Here is a 20863-nt window from a genome sequence, read left to right on the forward strand (position 1 = left end):
TATCTTTGCATCCTTATATTTTCATAATTCGTCTTTTTTTCATATAATTACTATTCTTCACCCTTTACGTCTCTCAACTATTTAACCAATGAAAAGTATTAAAAAGAGCTTGCGACTAAGCCTCGTAGCTCCATTGGATCGTCACAGTGTCAGTCAAACCCAATAACTCCGCCCAGCCTCTATCGCGAATGAAGTCCCCCAGAGGTTGAACCATCTCTGCTCGTTTACAATGCAAGGTAAATAATGAATTGGTTGTTTGACAGCGTTTTATTTTACTCAAGAAACATAATAAATATATATATATATATATATATATATATATATATAAGACTAATGTTTTATGTATTTGAGGAGCAGAGAAGAGTGTAGTCTAGCATTTAACGTCGAGTCATATCCAATGCTTTCTTAAGTAACGTTAGTCTTTGCGTAACACTTCGTCTTTAATAATGCCCATATAGACGTAATAAACTACACTTAACCTGTAAGTTGGTGAAAACGTAATGCGATGCACTTTGTGCCTCAGATGCGGTTGTTCTAATAATGGACAAAACACATCTATAAAAATTCTCAAAATTCGCTGGTCAACAACTTCGTAACACAATTTGAGCTTGATTTTGGTAAAATGTTAATAATATCATGACATATTCAAGTATATTACCATATATATAAGGCAACAGTACCAACTTTGATAACGTGGTGTTTAATTTTAAAAATATTCCATGTTATAAATATGCGTTTTTGGAGATATGGTTTTCCTCCGGATAGAGACACAAGTATTTACCGCGAGGTTGCTCATAAAGTGTGTCAGTGACTTAAATAATATGGTTGTACTTGTAAGCCTTGCCTCCAAATGCAAGAAATTATATTACAAAATTATTTTAACATTGTAACTACTTGTACAAAATGTTGTTGTCTTAGTGCATTTAAATACTGTGAATATTAAAGGGATACTTCAGCGCTGGGAAGATGAATGTGTATTTAAACTGGGTCATTTATGTAGTAGAAATGTGAAATTATTTTTGAATTTGGTGCCTTCTAGACAGAGAAAAGACAGAAAATTTATTTTTGTCTCATGTGGATGAAAGACAACAACTCCCAGAATGCACTTGCTTCGCTGCCCTATGAGGCCACTCCCAAAGCCACTACTGGTTATCACTTGATATTCATAGTAATAAAATAATTTCGTTCAGTTAGAGAACAGACACTACAATTAAAAACTGAACGTGTCTTTTCAATAAAGTGTGAGTGAGCCGAACAAAAGTCACGACACAAATGCAGCCGGATTTCATTCATCACGAGAGCGAAGAGCTGAGCAGAGCTGAGGTAAGCGCGGCATCATTCACAACGCGTGTCCAGTCTGGCGCGTTATCAGATCATGCTTATGGAAGCTTAACTTTCATAAGAATTTATTGAAAAGTTGAAACACTCACTTTGCTCCGTACCGCTCCGTTATTAATGCCCGGGCCGAGCGGCATTTACATTCTGTGAGTGAGGTCCCACCCCTATGGGCGGGTTGATAACATGCGGAACTAACTCCTTCTACTGGCTGTAGTCTCTAGCCTCTGGCCAAAAAACCCTCCGATGATGTAAAATATTTGTGTTTCTACAGTAACCCTTTGTCCTGACAGCCACTGTAGCTTCTCTATGTGCTTCAAAAGGGAGGGGTGGGCGTTTGCAATTCGCAACCTCACCGCTAGATGGCACTAAAATTTACACAGTGCACCTTTAAGGGAAACTAAAGGTGATATATGTAAGTTTTTGACTGTACTAAATCATAAAAATACCATAGCATGTTTCCTAAATATCTGCAAACATAATAAGGGACTCGTTTCTCTGAAAACCAATGCTACAGCCAGTTATTTTACTTTGAAATGTGTGTTCCGCGTCGGAATGTCTTTTCTTGTTTTAGTCTGTGCGATACGGCATGTTGCCAGTTTACCCAATAGTATTTAGACACCACAGGTTGCCAGTTGGCGAGAAAAAGCGTATTTCTGCCATGATGGAAGCCAGCGAACAAACTGGGTCAGAGATCGCAGTTTCTATCCAACATAAAAAGCCTCTGCATCCATGTAAAAATCTAAAAAAGCACATTAAAACGCGGATAAATCAACTCATCAACTTAAGTCTCTTCACCTTATATTGTCAATTGCACTCGTTCCTGTTGCGTGTCCCCAAACTGGCAACCCGCGTGAGCATCGTGTCTTAAGGCCTGTTCACACCGGGACGATTTTCGTGCGCGTTTATCGCTGACGTTTAACGCCTTGTGACTAAACAAAGGACGCCAATGCGAGTGTGCACACCGACGCGCAAAACAAGGCAGACGTAAAAGCGTAATTAAAAAAAAAACGCCTCTGGTTCATTTTTTTATTTTGACGCGACGCGTTTAAAAACTGGCCGACCAATGAGATCAGCGCTTTTGTTCACGTGCCTGGAGCTGCTGAAGTGACAGTAAAACACGACTTGGTGGCGCTCAAGCACAAACCTGTCTTGCCGAGCACACATTGATACGACGAAGAAGTAGTAAGTAGACAAAGAAGAAGATGAGCTGCTAATGCTGCTTGCCAGTTAGCAAAAAGTGTGTGAATGGTTTTGGCCATAGACATATGTTTATGGTTTTGGCAAGCACGTAAATACTATCTCTGTTCTTCTTCTGTGTGACAAGCGAGTGTCAGAAGCGTAAAGTGACGCAGCACCACCTTGTGTACCGGGAGCGCCATCTACTGAATGTGCACGTTCACTCGCCGCATCGCCAGTGGAAATCGCTTGGGTGTGAACGCACCGGAAAACGTCACGAAAAACGCAAGCGATAAGCATTTATTCGTCCCGGTGTGTACAGGGCTTTAGGAGGAGGGGGCGGGAAAAAATGATATTTTGAATTTGGCCTGCAGTATCCATTTCAACCACTAGCTGTAATTCCTGCAAATTAAAGTGGCACGTTTTATCACAGTCGTCTCTAGTATTTTGCTGCAGTGAAGATAAACCATAAACTATCTGCTTTGACGCAAGCTTGCATTTACATCTATAATACATTTCGACATTTCTCTTAGGAGAAACCCATCAAACTGACTTAAATAATTGAATGACCAAAAAGACATTTGTTTATAATCCACCACTGTCGAAACGGTGCTGTGGTTAAGAACAAAAATAATGTATTTTTCTAATTCGCTAGTGGTGGAAATTGCCATTCATGGAGTAATTGACTGAACTCAGCAGCTGTTAGTAATGAATGTTTGTTGTTCTCTCCCAGGGGCCACATCCCTTCAGTCTAGCGTGGTGCACTTTGATCTTTCCCTGCTGTTGTGCGATATATGGACCAGATGTTTATTAATGAGGCTCATTAGTGACTTTTAATCCAATGCAAAAGTGTGTTCTTTGTATTTATACCTTGCAACATGTACATAAAAGTGCATGTAATTAATAGATATGGTTGACCCAGTAAGTTTAATGTTATTATGACTACATTGAATTGCAATGGATTGCATGCATGCATAGGCAAAATACAGTGAATGTATTTGTGTGCATCAGCCTGAAGTCCTCAATGTTTTGTCATAGTCTTGGGCAATTAGATTATAGTCCACTGGCTCTGTTTTCATCACCGTGAGAACAATTACCGTTGTCATTTCGTGCTATGGCTCACTCTAATGAAACCAGATGGCCAGAAGGTCATCCTCAATTAAAGGAAAATCCATTTCCATTCATAAAGTTATCCATTACCCCTAAGACGAGGGACAGTCTTCAGTTAACATCTCCTTTTCTTTTCATCAATATTAAGACCAGGAGCCGTGCTATTTCTGGCGTCCATTGTGCACATGCTTTCTACTTTCCCAATCTCATCCCAGAGATTAATCTCGTCTCCTTTTGCTTGACGTATTAAAATCTTTGATATGCCAATGACTTTTACCTAAGCTTTGTGGTTGAGGTAGGTTGACTATTAGACTAACAGAGGGTTTACCAGTGCCTACGTCTTGCATTGGCCGTATTCGTACATTATTGATGCACTCTGCTTGGACGGGCAGCCCTAGTTGACATATGACTTATCTCGCCATTGATCTCATTAGCTAACAAAGATTTTGACGAGCACGAGAAGTTTCGGGACCTAGTGTACACCTGCAATGGCAGGTGTCTGCACGTATTTGAATATTCAATATCATGCATTTAAATAGAGAGAGTGGAAAAAAAGCGGAATTCTAGTCATTAGTATTTTAATAGCCTTTAAGGCAGGTCTATTAAAGCTGATCTTTGGTTTCTTATTGACATTTTAATTGAGTTTGCACAGAGTTAGCTCTAGTGGTTCCAACCAAAGAGGACAATAATCATTTATAATCACGTTTTCTTCTGCTCTTTGGAAAAGTTATATAACCAACGATAAGACAGCAGACAGGAAATCTACAAACTAATCCCTTGGTAAACACCATCTGGTCGGCAATTAGTGGACATATAGCTAACATTGTCCAGCTCCCTCTGATTTTGTTCAAGACTGTTGGATTGTGACTCTCAGTTGTAATCTGCTCACCCGTAGAGGTCACACCCCTTACAGAGATGAGGTTATTGGTCCTTGGATTTTTTTTTTTAAACCTGATACCATGAGATGTTGATTGAACCTCTCCCTGTAACCGTACTCTCTTCCAACAGGTCTACTTCATAGAGCTGGCCTATCGCTGTCTTTGTGTCAGCCATCCAACACAGGATAACAAGGACTCAGAATGTTCAACACAAAGAGGTCAGTACACTGTAGTGGTTTACACTGTTTTTACATGCATTTTTTTTGAGTCAAGCATGACTATTACTTTGCACATGCTTGGGCTTAAATGTACATCACTAACTCTAAGTATCACTTTTCTGTGTAACTATGCACACGAATGAAACCTCAAATTGTGCAATTTATTGAGAGGTGTGCTATCACTTTTCGAAACATATCATAAAAAGCTGAGATTTGAATAAAGGAGGGATCAGAACCATATCTAGAGACCAAAATACTGGTAAGCACTTTAGCAACTGCATAGCAACACCATGGCAACCACCTACAACACAATAACATCGTATAAGCGAGTTTTGTGATTATTGGGTACAAGGAAATGTCATGCATTTGCAAACTGATTTGTATACAAGAGGGATAATGTAGGTAAAGGCACATTCAAAATCAAGAGCATTTTGGTAAAAAAATCTAGTTTTTAATGTTGTTTATATGTCTATGTGGTGTTTTTAATGTGCAAATGTATGTCAACTAGCCTGGATGGAGGCCGAACTTAGCCCCGCCCACAACATTTGAGGTCGGGAAGTTCGGTCTGGACTTGATCCATTGTGGAGCAACTATGCTCGAACCAGAGCTGTTAGGACCAATCAAGTTGTCAGGGCGGGCTTTATACGATGATGGATAGATGATCAACAGTAGTGTAATCATCAAGTCACCAAAGAGCGCTTGGGTTGAATTCATTCTAATCCTAAACGGAGAACTTGTTTGTATATGCATTCACCTTTACTATTTCTCTCAAAAATGAAGATTATGTTGGTAAGTACTAGACATGTGCCGGTAAACGGTAATACAATATACCGCAATAATGAACATGCACAATATAGTTATTGTGGGCACTTCAAAATACCGTGAATAATTATTTATTACGAATTATTCCGATTTTTAGAATGAATTTTAAGAATACTTTACCCATCAACCGTTTAAAATGAACAACACGTCAAAGAGGAACGCGCACTGATGTAAATAGACCAAGAGGAACGTGCAATGATATAAATAGACCGTGCATGAGCCGAGCACATGGCGGAATGAGGAGACGCGCTGAAGTGCACATTCATTCTTTGACAGCAGAGGGCGCTGACGGAACAGCAGAAATGCAGTCGTTTCCCCAGTAATCATATAACCTAATACATAATACTTAAAGACTTAAGGCTATTCATTTTCAAACTTGCATTTTATATTTTAATCTGGACTAAATTATATGCCCTAGATATTGTTTGAATATGTTCTGACTGTTGTTCAATCACACACTTTACAAGGCTCCAGTATTTAACATTAGTTCCATCATTAACAAACTGACAATGAAAAATACTTCTAAAGCATGTATTAATCTATGTTAAATGTACATTTCAGCATACCTATTGTTCTTTATAATTCTTTTGCACTTTAATCTGTTTTAAATATTTCTTTACTTTATACATTTTTGTGTATTGCTTTATTGTATTGAAATGTTTGGTTCTTTTGTTATAAGAAAGTGATTTAACCTGTTGTAGTATGACAACACTTTTTTTGCAACTTATTTCAATATCGTGATAATACCGTATACCGTGATAAAAGCTTCAGCAATTAATCGCAACATGAAAATTTGATACCGGCACATGCCTAGTAAGTACTCTGTGTATCCTTAAATTCTTTTTTTACAACACCGGTAAAGATCGTTTACACTCATCTTCTACTACTTCTTCCAGCGTGCGTGCAGTTGGGTTGCACTCCGTTGCTCTGATTGGTTGTAGGTCTATCCAATTGAGTGCAGAGGCATTTTCTTTCCTGGTTCGGTTGAAACGCCTCATAATCACATCCCAATGGAGCAGTATCAGAATCATATTCGGACTAAAATCTGAGTATGATGACGTTAGGCTATATGTCAACACAATTGCTGAGTATTTTCTCCTTAAAACGGCAGTGAAAAAGCGGTTTGAAATTGCCAGTGTGTCTTAAATCACAAACTACCTTGTAACCAATCCTGTCACGAGGGGCTTTATTAACTATGCTCTGAAGCAGGGGTTATCCCGGTATATTTTTCTGTTGATATGAAAAATCGGGAACATTTAGCAATATAGCGGGTGAATGAATATGATGTAGATTACGATGTTATAATGAACTATGTGCCTATCTCCACTGATGTTCTAAGTTGTTCAAAGCGTTTCTGGATGCTGATTTTTAGAAGGCAGCTGTCCGACTCTGAGATGGCGAACGGGAACATGGCTTGTGTAACTTTAGCAGTGAAAATGAACTGCTACCTCCTCTGTCAGCTCTAGACACTGAATAGAAATAAGCAGAGAAATCAGGTCAATTGCAAAAGCTGGTCAGTCTGACGTGGTGTTGCCTGAGCTCATTACTATTCATGAGCTCGCCAGTTGAGACCACGCCTACAGAATTCGCCTAGCTCAGTGACTTATTTTCCGATAATTACCGGCGGACAATACATTGTCCTGCTTATTATTAGCTATTTGCCACAATGGCTATTTGCCAATTAACACAATGGGTCTCTAAAAATTATTTTGCTACTGTTTTGTGGCTTCTACTGGCAAAATAAATAGTTTGCCACACAGATAGAACTTGAAAGTTTCGGGTGTTGCGTGGCAACGTCTTCTTAGCTGACTTTCACCTTCAATGAAATTCCATTGCAATAAGCCAACGGACTTCTTGCGGAATGATATGAAAGACAGGAATCAAAAGTACAAAACCCGTTGCCATTGACAGCGGTCATCAGGGGCGATTCTAGGATTTTAAAGGAGCTGTATGTAGGACTGTGGCCAAAACTGGTACTGCAATCATTTTCAAATTACTGTAGAGCGGTGGATCCCCTCTCCCCCTCCCCCTGACTCGAGGTTGCCAGATAGGCTGCAGGATGCAGCAGGAACGTAGGCTGCTACACGGAGCTTTCAATGGCAAGTGACGAGTCGTACACAGTAAGTTTTTTTTCTTTCTGTTAATTATGTTTATGCTTCAAGAGCGATGTTTTGTGAAGTAATTATGAATCGCAAAAATGTACTAATGGCGATTAGCCAAATATAATCGTAAATATGAACGCTCGTATGTGACAGTACATTCCCACATGAAAAAATACTATGGTAAAATTACAGCAAGGCTAAATAACATTAGCAATGGTCATACAGGTCAACTTGCAGCATGTTTTGTCCACTATATATGCGAAGAACGAATGTGGAATCATTTTTACTGAGGTAACGTTAGGCTACTGTCTCAAATACGTTTACACAGTGCTAATAGGCGTGCTAATGTTGTTTTCCTCAGCGTCCCAGCATAATGACAGAGAAACAGGCTCTGATAATGCATTACTAATGTTATCAATGACGACTCGCCGTTTTTCTTTACCAAACAATTCCTTAACGTTACCTTTTCAATTCAATGACCCACCTCCTCCATCTGAGTAAACCTAACGTTACTTTGCTCGAACATGCATAACTTTTTTCGACTGTCATGAATATTTGAAATGTCCATTTACATTAAGTACAAGTTAGCCAAACATAGATGAACCTTACCTGTCCAGGAGAAAATTAGCAACGTTGGCATCAGTCTTCAAATTATTCTCCGTTTTCAGCCGTCTCTATCTTTCAAAGGCATCTCAAATCCTTGTTTTATTTCAGACACTGTCACAACGTTTTTCTGATTCATAAGGAGGTCGTTTAGGTTTCGTAAAGTTAGACATTGTTTATCCAAAAAGTTTGTAGCTGCAGCTGTGGTAACTAGAGCAGAGCTGGCAACCCGAATGCAGAAACACTACTGACTTCGTGATTGGTAGACAGGTGGAGGGTGGCGCTTCAGGCCAAAACACAACACGTCAACATCAACATCAGTTGAGGGCTGCAACTTCAATTTTAAAATGACAATATCTTGGCCGGACAACCGTTGTCAGTGATATAAATATTTGAAATGAACATGATTTCTTAATGTCTAGTGACATATCAGGGCCATTTTATGATTAATTGAAATACATTTCTTACATACAGTTCCTTTAATTTTTGGGGGGCTCAGCCCTCAGTGAGGGTATGAAAAAAAAATGGTAACAATTTAGTTTCGGGTCCAATTCTCACTATTAACTAGTAGCTTATTAGTATGCATATTAGGATATTGGCTGTTTATTATTACTTATAAAGCAATTATTAATGCCTTATTGTGCATGACCATATTGTACATCCCTTAATCATACAATGTAGGCAGGTTTCTAATCACTGAGATCCTAAATGTGAGGCTTGGGGGGGTTTGGGGGGCATGGCCCCTCAAGAAAATTTTGATTTCTATGATCTACATATGTGCATTTTAAGATGTTCTGAACGCCAACAAATGTGATAATAATAGCTTGAAAACCATGTCAGTGGGCAGATATGACTGATAACATTTTTCAATTTTTGTCAGTGAAGAAAGTAAACATGTTTAACTGATATTTATATGTTTTATGAATCATTTTTATGAACATGTACATTAACTGAAGGCTAACACAGGAAAGCTAGGTAACTAAATTTATTAAATTAATTCACAATATGCACACATTCATTACTAATCGTATGCCCAATACAGGCTGAAAAAAGCTGAGCTTTTTATATACTGACAGCTACAAATGGAATTATTAATGTACAATATGTTATGCACACATTCATTAATCACTTTTACTATTAATCTTATGCCTAATCTGAAGAAAACAGCTTTGTTAATATTTCTTGTTTGTTAATTATATTATAAATGACATTACATATTCATATACCTATTTCAAATCAAAATGGCGAAATTAGACAAGTTTATTAATTTGCCTGAATATTTTTGTCATTTGTTTAACATTTCTGACTTAAAGAAGCAGCTGTCAAATATGAAATGTTTAGTTTAGCTACTTGCATATCTTGCACTTGACATTGAGTCCTGCTGCTAAAATTCGCGCTCAGCCTCAGCAGTTTCTGTTTGAACATAAATCCTGCCTATACTCTGATTTGATTGGTTTTCTCAAATATTTTGACATTGATGAGCGGTGACGGACCAATGAGGCTCAGATCAACGCACACACCTCTGCTTCTGACGTTCGCTCTGTTGGATGCCGCTGCGGATTGAAGAACTCGCTGATTAACGCAGACTAAAAAACGGAACGAAGCCGAAGCCTGCCGCCAGTTTCATATGTTTGAAAGGTTAATCACACATTTTTTTAGGGGGGCTGGACAGAAGTTTATGGGGGGCTGAAGCCATGGCGGTCATTATATACTTTACAGTGGTAATTGTATAGATTTAACAGAAATTTAAATTTAAAAAGCATACATAAGTTCACAACACAACGAAATAAATCCACAACACAACGGAATGAAACCACAACACAACGAAATCAAGACACAACACAACGAAGTCAAGCCGCAACACAAAGAAAAATCCACAACACAACGAAATCAAGTCACAACACAACGAAAAATCCACAACACAACGAAATAGCCACAACACAACGGAAATGCTCCCAACCACTAGGGGACTCTCGGAGTGCGCTAAAGTTAGTTTTCCTTGCATTGTTCTATATAGATTCGCCAATCTTACAAATATTTAAACACTACGATCAGTTTTAAGTGTGCAGTTGTATATCGACATGAAATATCAATTAAAAATCACTTACGTGCATAATAGCTGCATATTTATACTCGAGAACGCTTTGACCCGCTGCCTCGGCGCTAAGGGAGCGTCTGCCAATTCCACCAAGTTGAAATAATTTGTATGAATTAAATTAACTCTTTTTTTTTTAATTTTCAAATTCCAATGTTGTGTTGTGCATTATTAAGTCAATTTTACCAATACAATCAAGCTGTGGAATTTTAACATGTCTGTTTTTAAATGTTAAAAGTAATTTTAATTCATACAAATTATACATTTCAACCAATTGGTGGAATTGGCAGACGTTCCCTTAGCGCCGTGGTATCGGGTCAAAGCATTCTCGAGCATAAATATGCAGCTATAATGCATGTAGGTGATGTGATTTAAAATTAATATTTCATATAGATAAACAATGGTTAGCCTACATACTGTTGAAACTAATTGTGGTATTGATTTCTTTGTAAGATTGCCAACTCTATAGAACAGTGGCAACTTTACAGCGCTCCGAGTGCCCCCGAGTGGTTGGGAGCATTTCCGTTGTGTTGTGGCTATTTCGTTGTGTTGTGGCTTGATTTCGTTGTGTTGTGGATTTTTCTTTGTGTTGTGGCTTGATTTCGTTGTGTTGTGGTTTCATTCCGTTGTGTTGTGGATTTATTTTGTTGTGTTGTGAACTTATGTATGCTTTTTAAATTTTGTTGTGTTGTGCACTTCTGGGCCACCGTACAAAACAACCAGGCTCAAACCTTCTTTGCATCTGTAATGCCAAAATTACAAGTAGCCTAGGCCATTTGTCTTTGAATGTCTATCTAAGGCAGTCGCCATGTCTCCAAATGCAGGCATAGTCCGTTTTGTCATATAAACACATCTGGCCACTAGCCAATATTGTCATTTTTTGAAAGTGAAAATGTCAGAAGACAATTGCCACGAATAAATTTTATAACTTTTCAAACTGTTTGATGGTTTACTTGCACATAAATTATACCATTCAGACACATCCATGGTTAAACAAGCTGGTTACGGTTCTTGTTGTGCTTCTGTCTCCTCTTCAGATTCAGGGTCATATATATATGGCAATATACCTGAAGAAGCCATTTCTGCAGTGATTCCAGATGATAGTAAACAAAGTTCCTCTACTTGTTGCGCTGGGTAAAGAATGCTGATAGCCAGGCTCTCATTGGCTAGCTTTTAGCCAATCAGAGTCAAGCAGCTTAGCTCGTTGAATATTAATGAGAACTGGCGCAAAGTCTTCCTGCAGGCTTTCTATACCCCGCCAGAATGGCTTGCCTTAAAACAAGGTAAACAAGGCATTTTTTTTCCACAAATGTTACAGAGTCCATGGTAGAACTTTAGACATTACCACAAAAGTAATGAAATGCATGTGGCAGGGCACCTTTAATTACCGTTATGTGTCCGACGTTGTAGAGAGTTTAACATAAAACTTACCCTTCTGATACATCGACTTGCAAACGAGCCCGTATGAGTGAGTGGAGACGGGGCTCATTTGCATATTTATAGATCTGTGTATACTAAATGAAGCAAGGCTGTAGAGTTACATTCATTAGCTATTTTAAGGCATGAATGCATTATTTTCACAGGAATTTTTTTTAAAATATGTAATTTTGGTGATCAAATATAGAAAAATAGAGTTTAAAGGGATAAAATTTGTATTTACTACAGGGGGACTTTGAACTTGTCATTTTCATGTATTTTAACAATGATATTTAGTGGTAGATATGTAGAGTAGTGGCAGGCGATGGTCATTTGTTTACAATAGCTGGTGGTCGTCCTATTTGATACATGGACCAAAACAACAGTATCAATTCTTGTTAGACTTGCATTCAAAACATATGCATCATAAAATTATTGATTGATCATAAATCAGTATGACCGCATGACTTGGTACTTATAAATTCAATGTGACTGCACCATGCTTGAGGCGCACACACAAAACAAAAGCAGATCACTTTAAGAGATGGTGAAATTCGAGGCAGAGCAGGACACTGAGTTTTCTAAAAGTGAACTTTGTGATGAGAATCGAGCTCTGGTAGGAAACCACAGGAGAGAAGATAAGAGCATTATCATTTAAATGGCATAGACCCCAGGTGAAGATACTCGTGAATTCTAATAAATTCAGGTTGTAAACGAGATATTGCTGAACATAAGCAGGGCTCTTGAATTTTTGTTTTAGCCCTGTGATGCATCATTAAAGGGTTCAAGCGTAAAAATCTCAAGAGGATTACATAATCCTCTCTAACCCCTAACACCCCCCTCCCCACCCCACTACACAGCTGTCGTCCTGCTTGATGGATGCTATAATCTGCATTTCTCCATATGCACTTTCCATTCCACTATTCTGAGGATGAAATGTTCTCCTCAAGGCTTCAAGACGTGCTCTAATGGCCCAATTGCATTAAAGAGGACTCCATTTCTGTTTTATTGATGACTGTTTTGGGGATTGTTAAAGGGCCTCTTTTATTTATATATTGTTAGTTATTTCTTCCTTTTTGCCAGTCAAAACGCATTAATGCCTATTTCAGCAGTGTTTCGGGATGTTTGGAAGGGAGTCTGAGGTCCTTTGAGGTTGAGAGTTATTTTTACCTGCAGCAGTATCCGGGCTCGGGCTGTTATCTCTGCAAGAAACAGTGATGGATTCCCTGGAAAAAGATATCTTCCACAATTTTTTATAGCTTCCTATTGATTATATTAAAACTAGAAGGGGTGATTGTAAGAGTTCAGAAATGCTCATTTTGAAAGGTTATCCACAGTATTATCAAGTCTCATCTCTGGATTTGTCTCGGCTAATGGAGTAACTACGTAAGTGCATGACGTAAGGCTAGAAAAGAAAGGTATTGGGTTACAGCTTTCTTGGTTCAGGTGAATAAGGATCACAGTGGCAGGTTTAACTAATCCCCACCATCTAAATCAAGTTGAGAGCTGTTGGCCTTTACCTGATTACCTGAAGAAACACAGCCTGTTTAGAACACAAGAAAACCATCTGTTATTACAGTATTTGGTTACGGTTGTTTAATTTGTGGGAAAAACAACTGTTTGCAACAGAAAGCAAGCTAAACATTGAGTATTTAATTAGGTACTCATTAAATAATTAAAGGTACACTGTGTTTTCGTTCAAAATGAACAAAATGTAAATGATGAGTCAATACATCATCAATGCTTCTTCCAAAACACGTTTTGTCTTACCTTGATTCCCTATGGTAAGCCTATTATAAGTGTTTATATTTTAGACATGTCAGTTTGGTTTTCGCAGGAATTGCATACGTACGTCACTCAGCTGTGTGTGTCTCTTCGTATCTGTAAATGGAGAATAGATGCTCCATCTATTAGGGGTTGCTCCGACTACTTGACTTTAATGCTCTGCCTTGACACTTTAAGCTTGATGTGGACTCGTCGCTGATCATGTATGGAATTCCAAAGCTGACATAATAAATAAATAAACAAAGAAATGTAAACCCCCCCCCCCCCACAAATGCATAAATATATACATACATAAATATACGAAGGAATGTAAAAATAAATAAATGAGTATTTATTCTTTTATTTACTTATGTATAATTGTATTTTCCAAGTTTATTTATTTTTTCATTTCTTTATTTCTACTTAAATTTTTTTTGCCACATTTTATTTATGTTTATTTGTATTTATGTCTACATTTCTTTGTCCGTATGGTAATGAGGGGGGCGTGTTTTACCTCAGGCATAGCAATCGATCTCAGAGTGGCAGTGCTGAAGCGAGCAGAAATCTGTGAGAAATATAACAACCCATAGACAAAAGAACTGATAAAAAATAAGCTGTTATGTAGGAGCAATAGCCTTGTGGGCAGCGCTGTGTCTAGGGCTGCAACTAATGATTATTTTGATAATCGATTAGTTGGTCGATTCTTTTTCTGATTAATCGGATAAAAAGCCAATTTTATGTTTTTATTGACAAAACACACTATTCCACATCCTGCCCAATGCTGTCCTTCAAACAAACATGTCAGCTGAGTGCTATGAAAACATACATAGTGAATATATCTACCCTTACAAAAATGTACCATAGTTTTGCTTTAAATCCATAGTTTAACTATGGAATTTGTGTGGTTATACAAATGGTAATCAAGACACCAAAAACATGGTTTTACCATAGTAAAACCATGGATATTTCCGTCAGGATATGTCTGTAAAAAGCAAAAGGACAGTTTAAACATTTATATTCAATTACACGCTGTTATCCCTTTACAGTTACTACTCTCATAAAATACTTGAATTACATGTTGACTTTTAAACCTAAATTTAGCGTCCAACAGCAGATATTTCAGCTAAATTAATGTTTTTGCGCTGAATATTAATTGTCTCCCTCTTGACTGCGTTCTGTCTGTTTGACGCGTGTGCACGCGCCCACCGCACTGGCGCACGTTAAAGGGTTAGTTCACCCAAAAATGAAAATTCTGTCATTAATTACTTACCCTCATGTCGTTCGACACCCGTAAGACCTCCGTTCATCTTCGGAACACAAATTAAGATATTTTAGTTGAAATCTGATGGCTCTGAAAGGCCTCCATTGGCACAATGCACGGTTCACTCTCAAGACCCTTAAAAGGTACTAAAGACATCGTTACAAAGTCCATCTCACTACAGTGGTTCTAAAATAACTTTATGAATCGGCGAGAATAGTTTTTGTGCGCAAAAAAACCCTAAATAATGACTTGTATAGTGATGACGATTTCAAAACACGGCCTCATGAAGCTTCGAAGCGTTATGAATCTGAGTCGAATCAGCAGTTTGGATCGCCAAATTTCAGCAGTTTGGCGGTTTGACACGCGATCCGAATCATGATTCGGCTCACTGATTCATAACGCTTCGACGCTTCATGATTCCGTGTTTTGAAATCGTCATCTCTATATAAGTCGTTATTTAGGGTTTTTTTGCGCACAAAAACTATTCTCGTCACTCCATAAAGTTATTGTAGAACCACTGTAGTGAGATGGACTTTGTAACGACGTCTTTAGTACCTTTTAAGGGTCTTGAGTGTGAACCATGCATTGTGCCAATGGAGGCCTTTCAGAGCCATCAGATTTCAACTAAAATATCTTAATTTGTGTTCCGAAGATGAACGGAGGTCTTACGGGTGTCGAACGACATGAGGGTAAGTAATTAATGACAGAATTTTCATTTTTGGGTGAACTAACCCTTTAAGTGAAGTTTGAAGCTGTCAAGGCGCTCTTTCATGCAAAATGGAAATACAAAATGGAATTAGTAACATTTACAGATGTAAATGAACTGAGGACGCACACGCATTTGTCAAAGCGTATGACGGTAGCCTATGTTAGTGGCTCACTCTGTTTCCACTCCACTATTTTTAGATGCATTTTGTCCATAGAAATGTGTTATTAAGTGCTGTAATTTGGCACGACTGGTGGAAGCTTTGTGTGCGTGAGTGCAGACCCAACTAATCGATAATGAGAATTGTTGTCCATGATTTTCATTATCGATTATTATCGACTAGTTGTTGCAGCCCTAGCTGTGTCATATGCCATAGCTGTGCACAAGGCAACCCACGTTCGAGTCTCAGCTCGAGGTTCAGGCTTATTTGTTCATTAATGACGTCATCTGCAACTAGTTGACTTGACTTTTGTCACATAAATGTTGACTGAATTCGTTCATGATGTGGGCGTGCCATAGCTTAGATAGCCATAGATAGTTGTCACAACGAGCGAGAAAGGTTGACATGGAGGAGCTAAATCTCGAACCTCAAGGGAATCACCCTTTTAAAAAAACGCAAAACACAGAGGAGAGCCTGCTGGCAAAAAGAGAATGGGACAGAGCTCGTAATAAAACCAGAATCAACATTGGCTTACCTTTTGTGAAATGGCAAATACTAAGGTAGTTGAAATGTTGTAAAAGTGATGCGGAGATGACGTTTTTATTACTCAACAGGTGAGTAAGGTATTTTATTGAACAGATAAATTGCCATGTACAGCTTTCTAACCAAGTTTGTTGTAAAGCATTATCTATGGTGAAGGATCATCATATTCATCCACACAGTCACACGGAGCCGAAGCACAACCAATACAATGTTCTTCTGCAAAATGCATGCAGTTTTGGTCAACCTGATCTCACAGAATTCCGTGAAATGAACACGGGTCCCTTAACTCAAAATCCGTGGCAGTTTCACGGAATCGCCGAAAATTCTGTGATGGGTCCACGGAAGTGATGCCTATATAAGTCAATGACAGTATACAGACGCGTTGGGCATGGTTATCATCATGAAACTATGATTTTTGCCATTATGACATGGAGTGTGATTCTCGATTTAATCAGCCAGCATAATTTTATTTATTTAATATTTGTTTTACAGTATTTAGACACGTTTTGAACACGTAACCCAATCCCTTCCCTAAACCTAATCATATGTGTATTATAAAAAAACAGGATATAACAGGCAGATACGACTGCAGGCACAATTTATTCCAAAAGTACAAATATTCCAAGTGTTCCGAGGCCAAACGATTAATTTGTGTGAAGAAAATCCCCAAAAGCGATCAGCAGCGTCGAGTCCATCCGCCAAAGATCAAAAATACATTTCAAATTTGCCGCCGGGAGAAACGTTACATCAGCTTTGACAGCATTGGCTGTCGTATGTCTCGTGACCAATAGCGTCATTACGTCGGCTTCGATTGTAAAATGCCATTGGCTCTCGTGTGTCTCGTGACAGAATGCGTCACGCTGAAGAGTCGTGTGTATTATTTGAATCAGATATGAATGAGTGTGTTCACGGAGCGGCGGGATCATCATTTTAGCGATTAAAACATTAAGATCAACTCTGTTCTTTACATGAAGACATCGTGTGACTTCAAAAGACTTGGAATGCAACATGAGTTAATACTTTTTTACTGTTTTTGGTCAGTTTTTGCAATAAATACCTGTGACTGTACTTGTATTTGCCTGTTATGTGTTTTTATATTGTTGAGAGTGGGTAGGTTTAGGGTAGGAGTGGAGTTAGTTGCTCCAAAATATGAAAGTAGCCTTTAAATATTCATAAAATCATGTCTGCATTTTACTGTCATTGACTTGCATTGGAATCACTTCCGTGGACCCATCACGGAATTTTCGGCGATTCCGTGAAACTGTCACGGATTTTGAGTTAAGGGACCCGTGTTCATTTCACGGAATTCTGTGAGATCAGGTTGTTTTGGTTTAACCGCTAGAGGGCCAAAAGTTACATAATGTAACTCTATTATTAAAAAGCATATCCTAACACGTGATAACATGTTTTTTTAATTATTAAATGTAATTATTTATTGTGTTATGTAATGAACTGTTGTCTAGTGGTAGCTGAGGTGCTCATGTGGGCAACACATGTTAGTTTCTTGAATCTTTGCATTGCCAAAGCATTAATAAGACTATACAATAATAAAATAAATAAATAATAATAATGAAGAAAAAAAATCTAGAATTCTCTCTCTCTCTCTCTCTCTCTCTCTCTCTTAAAGGTGCAGTGTAATATTTATGAGGATCTGTCGACAGAAATGCAATATAATATGCATAACTATGTTTTCAGTGGTGTATAAAGACCTTACATAATGACCTATGATGTTTTTATTACCTTAGCATGAACCATTTCTATCTACATACACTGCGGGTCCCCTACAGTGAAGTCACCATTTTGCGCTGCCATGTTTCTACAGTAGCTCTAGTCTAAACGGAAAAACTGCTCTACAGAACGCTAGCTACTCTCTGCTGTCTTAGACAACGACATCTTTGTCCTGTGTCGGCCACCGTAGCTTCTCTATTACCCCTTTTCCACCAAGGCAGAGCTAGAGCTAGATCGGAGCCAGAGCCTAGTTTCAAATCGGTTCTTTGTGTTTCCACACCCAAAGCTCCAGCTCCGAGCCAGGAAAAGTGGTTCTTAAGTAGCACCAAAACATTGCTGGGCTAGAACAGGGCCAGAAGTAAGAACCGATTACGTCAGGCGCTGGGGGCGGGGTCAACAAGACCAACACAAACTTGAGATCCGCCATTTTTTGAAATAGCAACTAATGGAGCTAACAGCTGCTGCTCGTTTGTAATCTCCGTCTATACAAATTACGCCGTACTGCATGAATGCGTTGGATTCGCTGTGTTTTCGTTGTGTTTTGATGCCGATGTAGGATCATAAAGCCATGTGAATCAATAGTAATGCAACGTTTGCATTGTTGATGGAAGGCTTGTTCGCAGCGGTGCTGTGCAGAGACCAATCGCCGTATGACAACGAGTCCAGCGAGAGCACACGACTCCTTTTGATTCACTCATGCATTTTTTTTTTTATATCATACGTGGATCGGTCTGCGCAGCGCCGATGCATCTCGAACAAGCCTGGTGTGTTTGTGTTTCCCGCTGCCCAGGGTTGCCAGGTTTTCTCAACAAAACCCATCCAATTGCTACTCAAAACAAGCCCAATCGCGTTTCAGGGGGGCTTCCCCGGTAAAAAGCACATTTGGGGGTAAAATATGTGTTTTTTTTGGCATGGTTGCCTACTTAAATTCGCATTCCCGGGGCTAAATATCACATAATTGTGGTCGCCTCAACCCGCGGACATTAAAAACCGCCCGCGGCAGTGATGAAGTAGCCCAACTTGGCAACACTGCCGCTGCCTCGCTAGCGTTGCTGAGAGAGATGAGACGTATACAGTGACGTAAGACCTGGCTCTGTTGTGGCTCTCAGCAGGTGGAAAAACAAACCGGTTCTTAGAAGGCTCCTCAGTCGAACCAACTATGAACTGAGACTAGCTCTGGCTCTGAATTAGCTCTAGCACTGCCTTGGTGGAAAAGGGGTATTTGTGCTTTGAAAGGGAGGGGTAAGCGGTGGGCGGTTGCAATTCACAACCTCACCACTAGATGCCGCTAAAATTGCACAGTGCTATCCTAAAGATAAAAAATTCAAAGATGAAAAATATACTACAATGGTAGTGTATCTAATTCTTTACTTTGAAAATGAAAAGTATAGAATTAGAGACACTGGCATTGATAATAATTAATAAATGTTTCTGGTGCACCATATCAGCATATTAGAATGATTTCTGAAGTATCGTTTTACACTGAAGACTGGAGTAATGATGCTGATAATTCAGCTTTGCCTTCACAGGGATAAAATATATTAAAATAGAAAACCGCTATAATAATATTTCAGAATTTTACTGCTTTTACAGCATTTTTGATCAAATGCATACAGCCTTTGTAAGCACAAGAGGCTCTGTAGAGGCTTGAACAGATGTCCAAACTTTACAGCAAAGACTAAGAAGCGATGCCATGCGTTCTCCACAGATACAATGTTGTAAGATGAAAGCCATTTCTTGGGGGATAAATGAAACATGTAGTCCCATCTGAATTATGTAAGTGGACAAAAAAAGTATTTTAGGAAGCGATAGTGGGCATGTTTTTGATGTGAAGCCTGTATAGCACATATATCCTGTAAACATAAACAGCACCTAACTACAGCGCTTAAACTGCACAAACAATGAGCACTCGGCTAATTCAGATTGACTGTTCTGCAGCTGCATTTAATTCACTCACTGCACATCACGGAGAAAGTTTCAAAGATCTCCTGAGAATGGAAGTCTCACTTTCTTTGAGCAAAAGAGCAGTGAAGTGGAAGAAGACCCCGTTGTTCTTAAAATATTGCATTGGAAACTGCATGGGTGTATAGGTGAACTTGAATTTCCCCTATTGTCACTGGTGTAACTATGAGAAATGGCTAGGACTGAGCAATTGCCTTTAGGCCCTCCTTAACTGATTCATCCTCTAAGGTAGTCGTTTGTAGAGTTGTAACATCTCCCACCTTGCCTAATTTAGTTTGACTCGTCTGTCTTTTGCCGAAAATAAGAAAACTTTGAAAGAACAACTGCATCTACCTATGAGAGCATGAAGGAACACAGAGTACTTTTCTTAGAGTGGATTATGCAGTCTGTACTAGAAACTCAAGTGCTTGCGTAATAAGCCTGGGGACCTTGACTGATGTTTCTGGAATAATGATGGGGGAAAAAAACATCGAATGCAACAGTGCAATTTATAGTCATATCGAAACTTATGCAAATAATATGCATTTGATTGCAGCATATTAAATAATTTAATAATACATCTAACTCTCCAGAGAAATACCACTCATTTGAATACACTCTGAAAAGGGAATTATTTCAAAACTGAAAGGCGCATTTAAAATAATTTTGAGTTCTGTTTGACAGGTTAGACAGAATACAACCTCTCAGCCAAATTGATTAGTCTCTGGTTTATGTCTAAAAAATGTCTCTGCTAGCGTTTAATAGAAAAGCTGAATATCGTTCTGCTTGCTTTGTTAAACTCTGCATATTTTGAGGTCTGCTTTTCATCTGCTGATACTTTATATAACTGTCAAATAATCATAATTTCAATAATCAAATAATCTTATTCTATTTAAAATTATTGAGTGATGAATGCAAATTGCGGGCCAACATTTTTTTACTTTTAATAAGTATTTTAAACACTTTGATTTTATTTGTATTTTATTTATTTATTTATTTTAA

General features: G+C 38.5%; 1 protein-coding gene across 3 annotated transcripts in view; it reads left to right on the forward strand.

Moving 5' to 3' along the window:
* Positions 1–20863, forward strand: part of oxr1b (oxidation resistance 1b) — an 86514-nt gene that overhangs the window by 1831 nt on the left and 63820 nt on the right. For 2 of the 3 annotated variants that reach the window (XM_079828441.1, XM_079828443.1), the window contains exon 2: positions 4633–4720. In XM_079828441.1, the coding sequence (XP_079684567.1) occupies positions 4704–4720 (17 nt within the window). In that variant the 5' untranslated portion in view covers positions 4633–4703. Of the gene's footprint in view, positions 1–4403; positions 4545–4632; positions 4721–20863 lie in introns of those variants that run through there. The other variant, XM_079828442.1, reaches the window with a different exon arrangement.

Source organism: Gobio gobio, assembly GCF_949357685.1.
Source record: "Gobio gobio genome assembly, chromosome: 11".
In the NCBI taxonomy this organism is placed as follows: Eukaryota; Metazoa; Chordata; class Actinopteri; order Cypriniformes; family Gobionidae; genus Gobio; species Gobio gobio.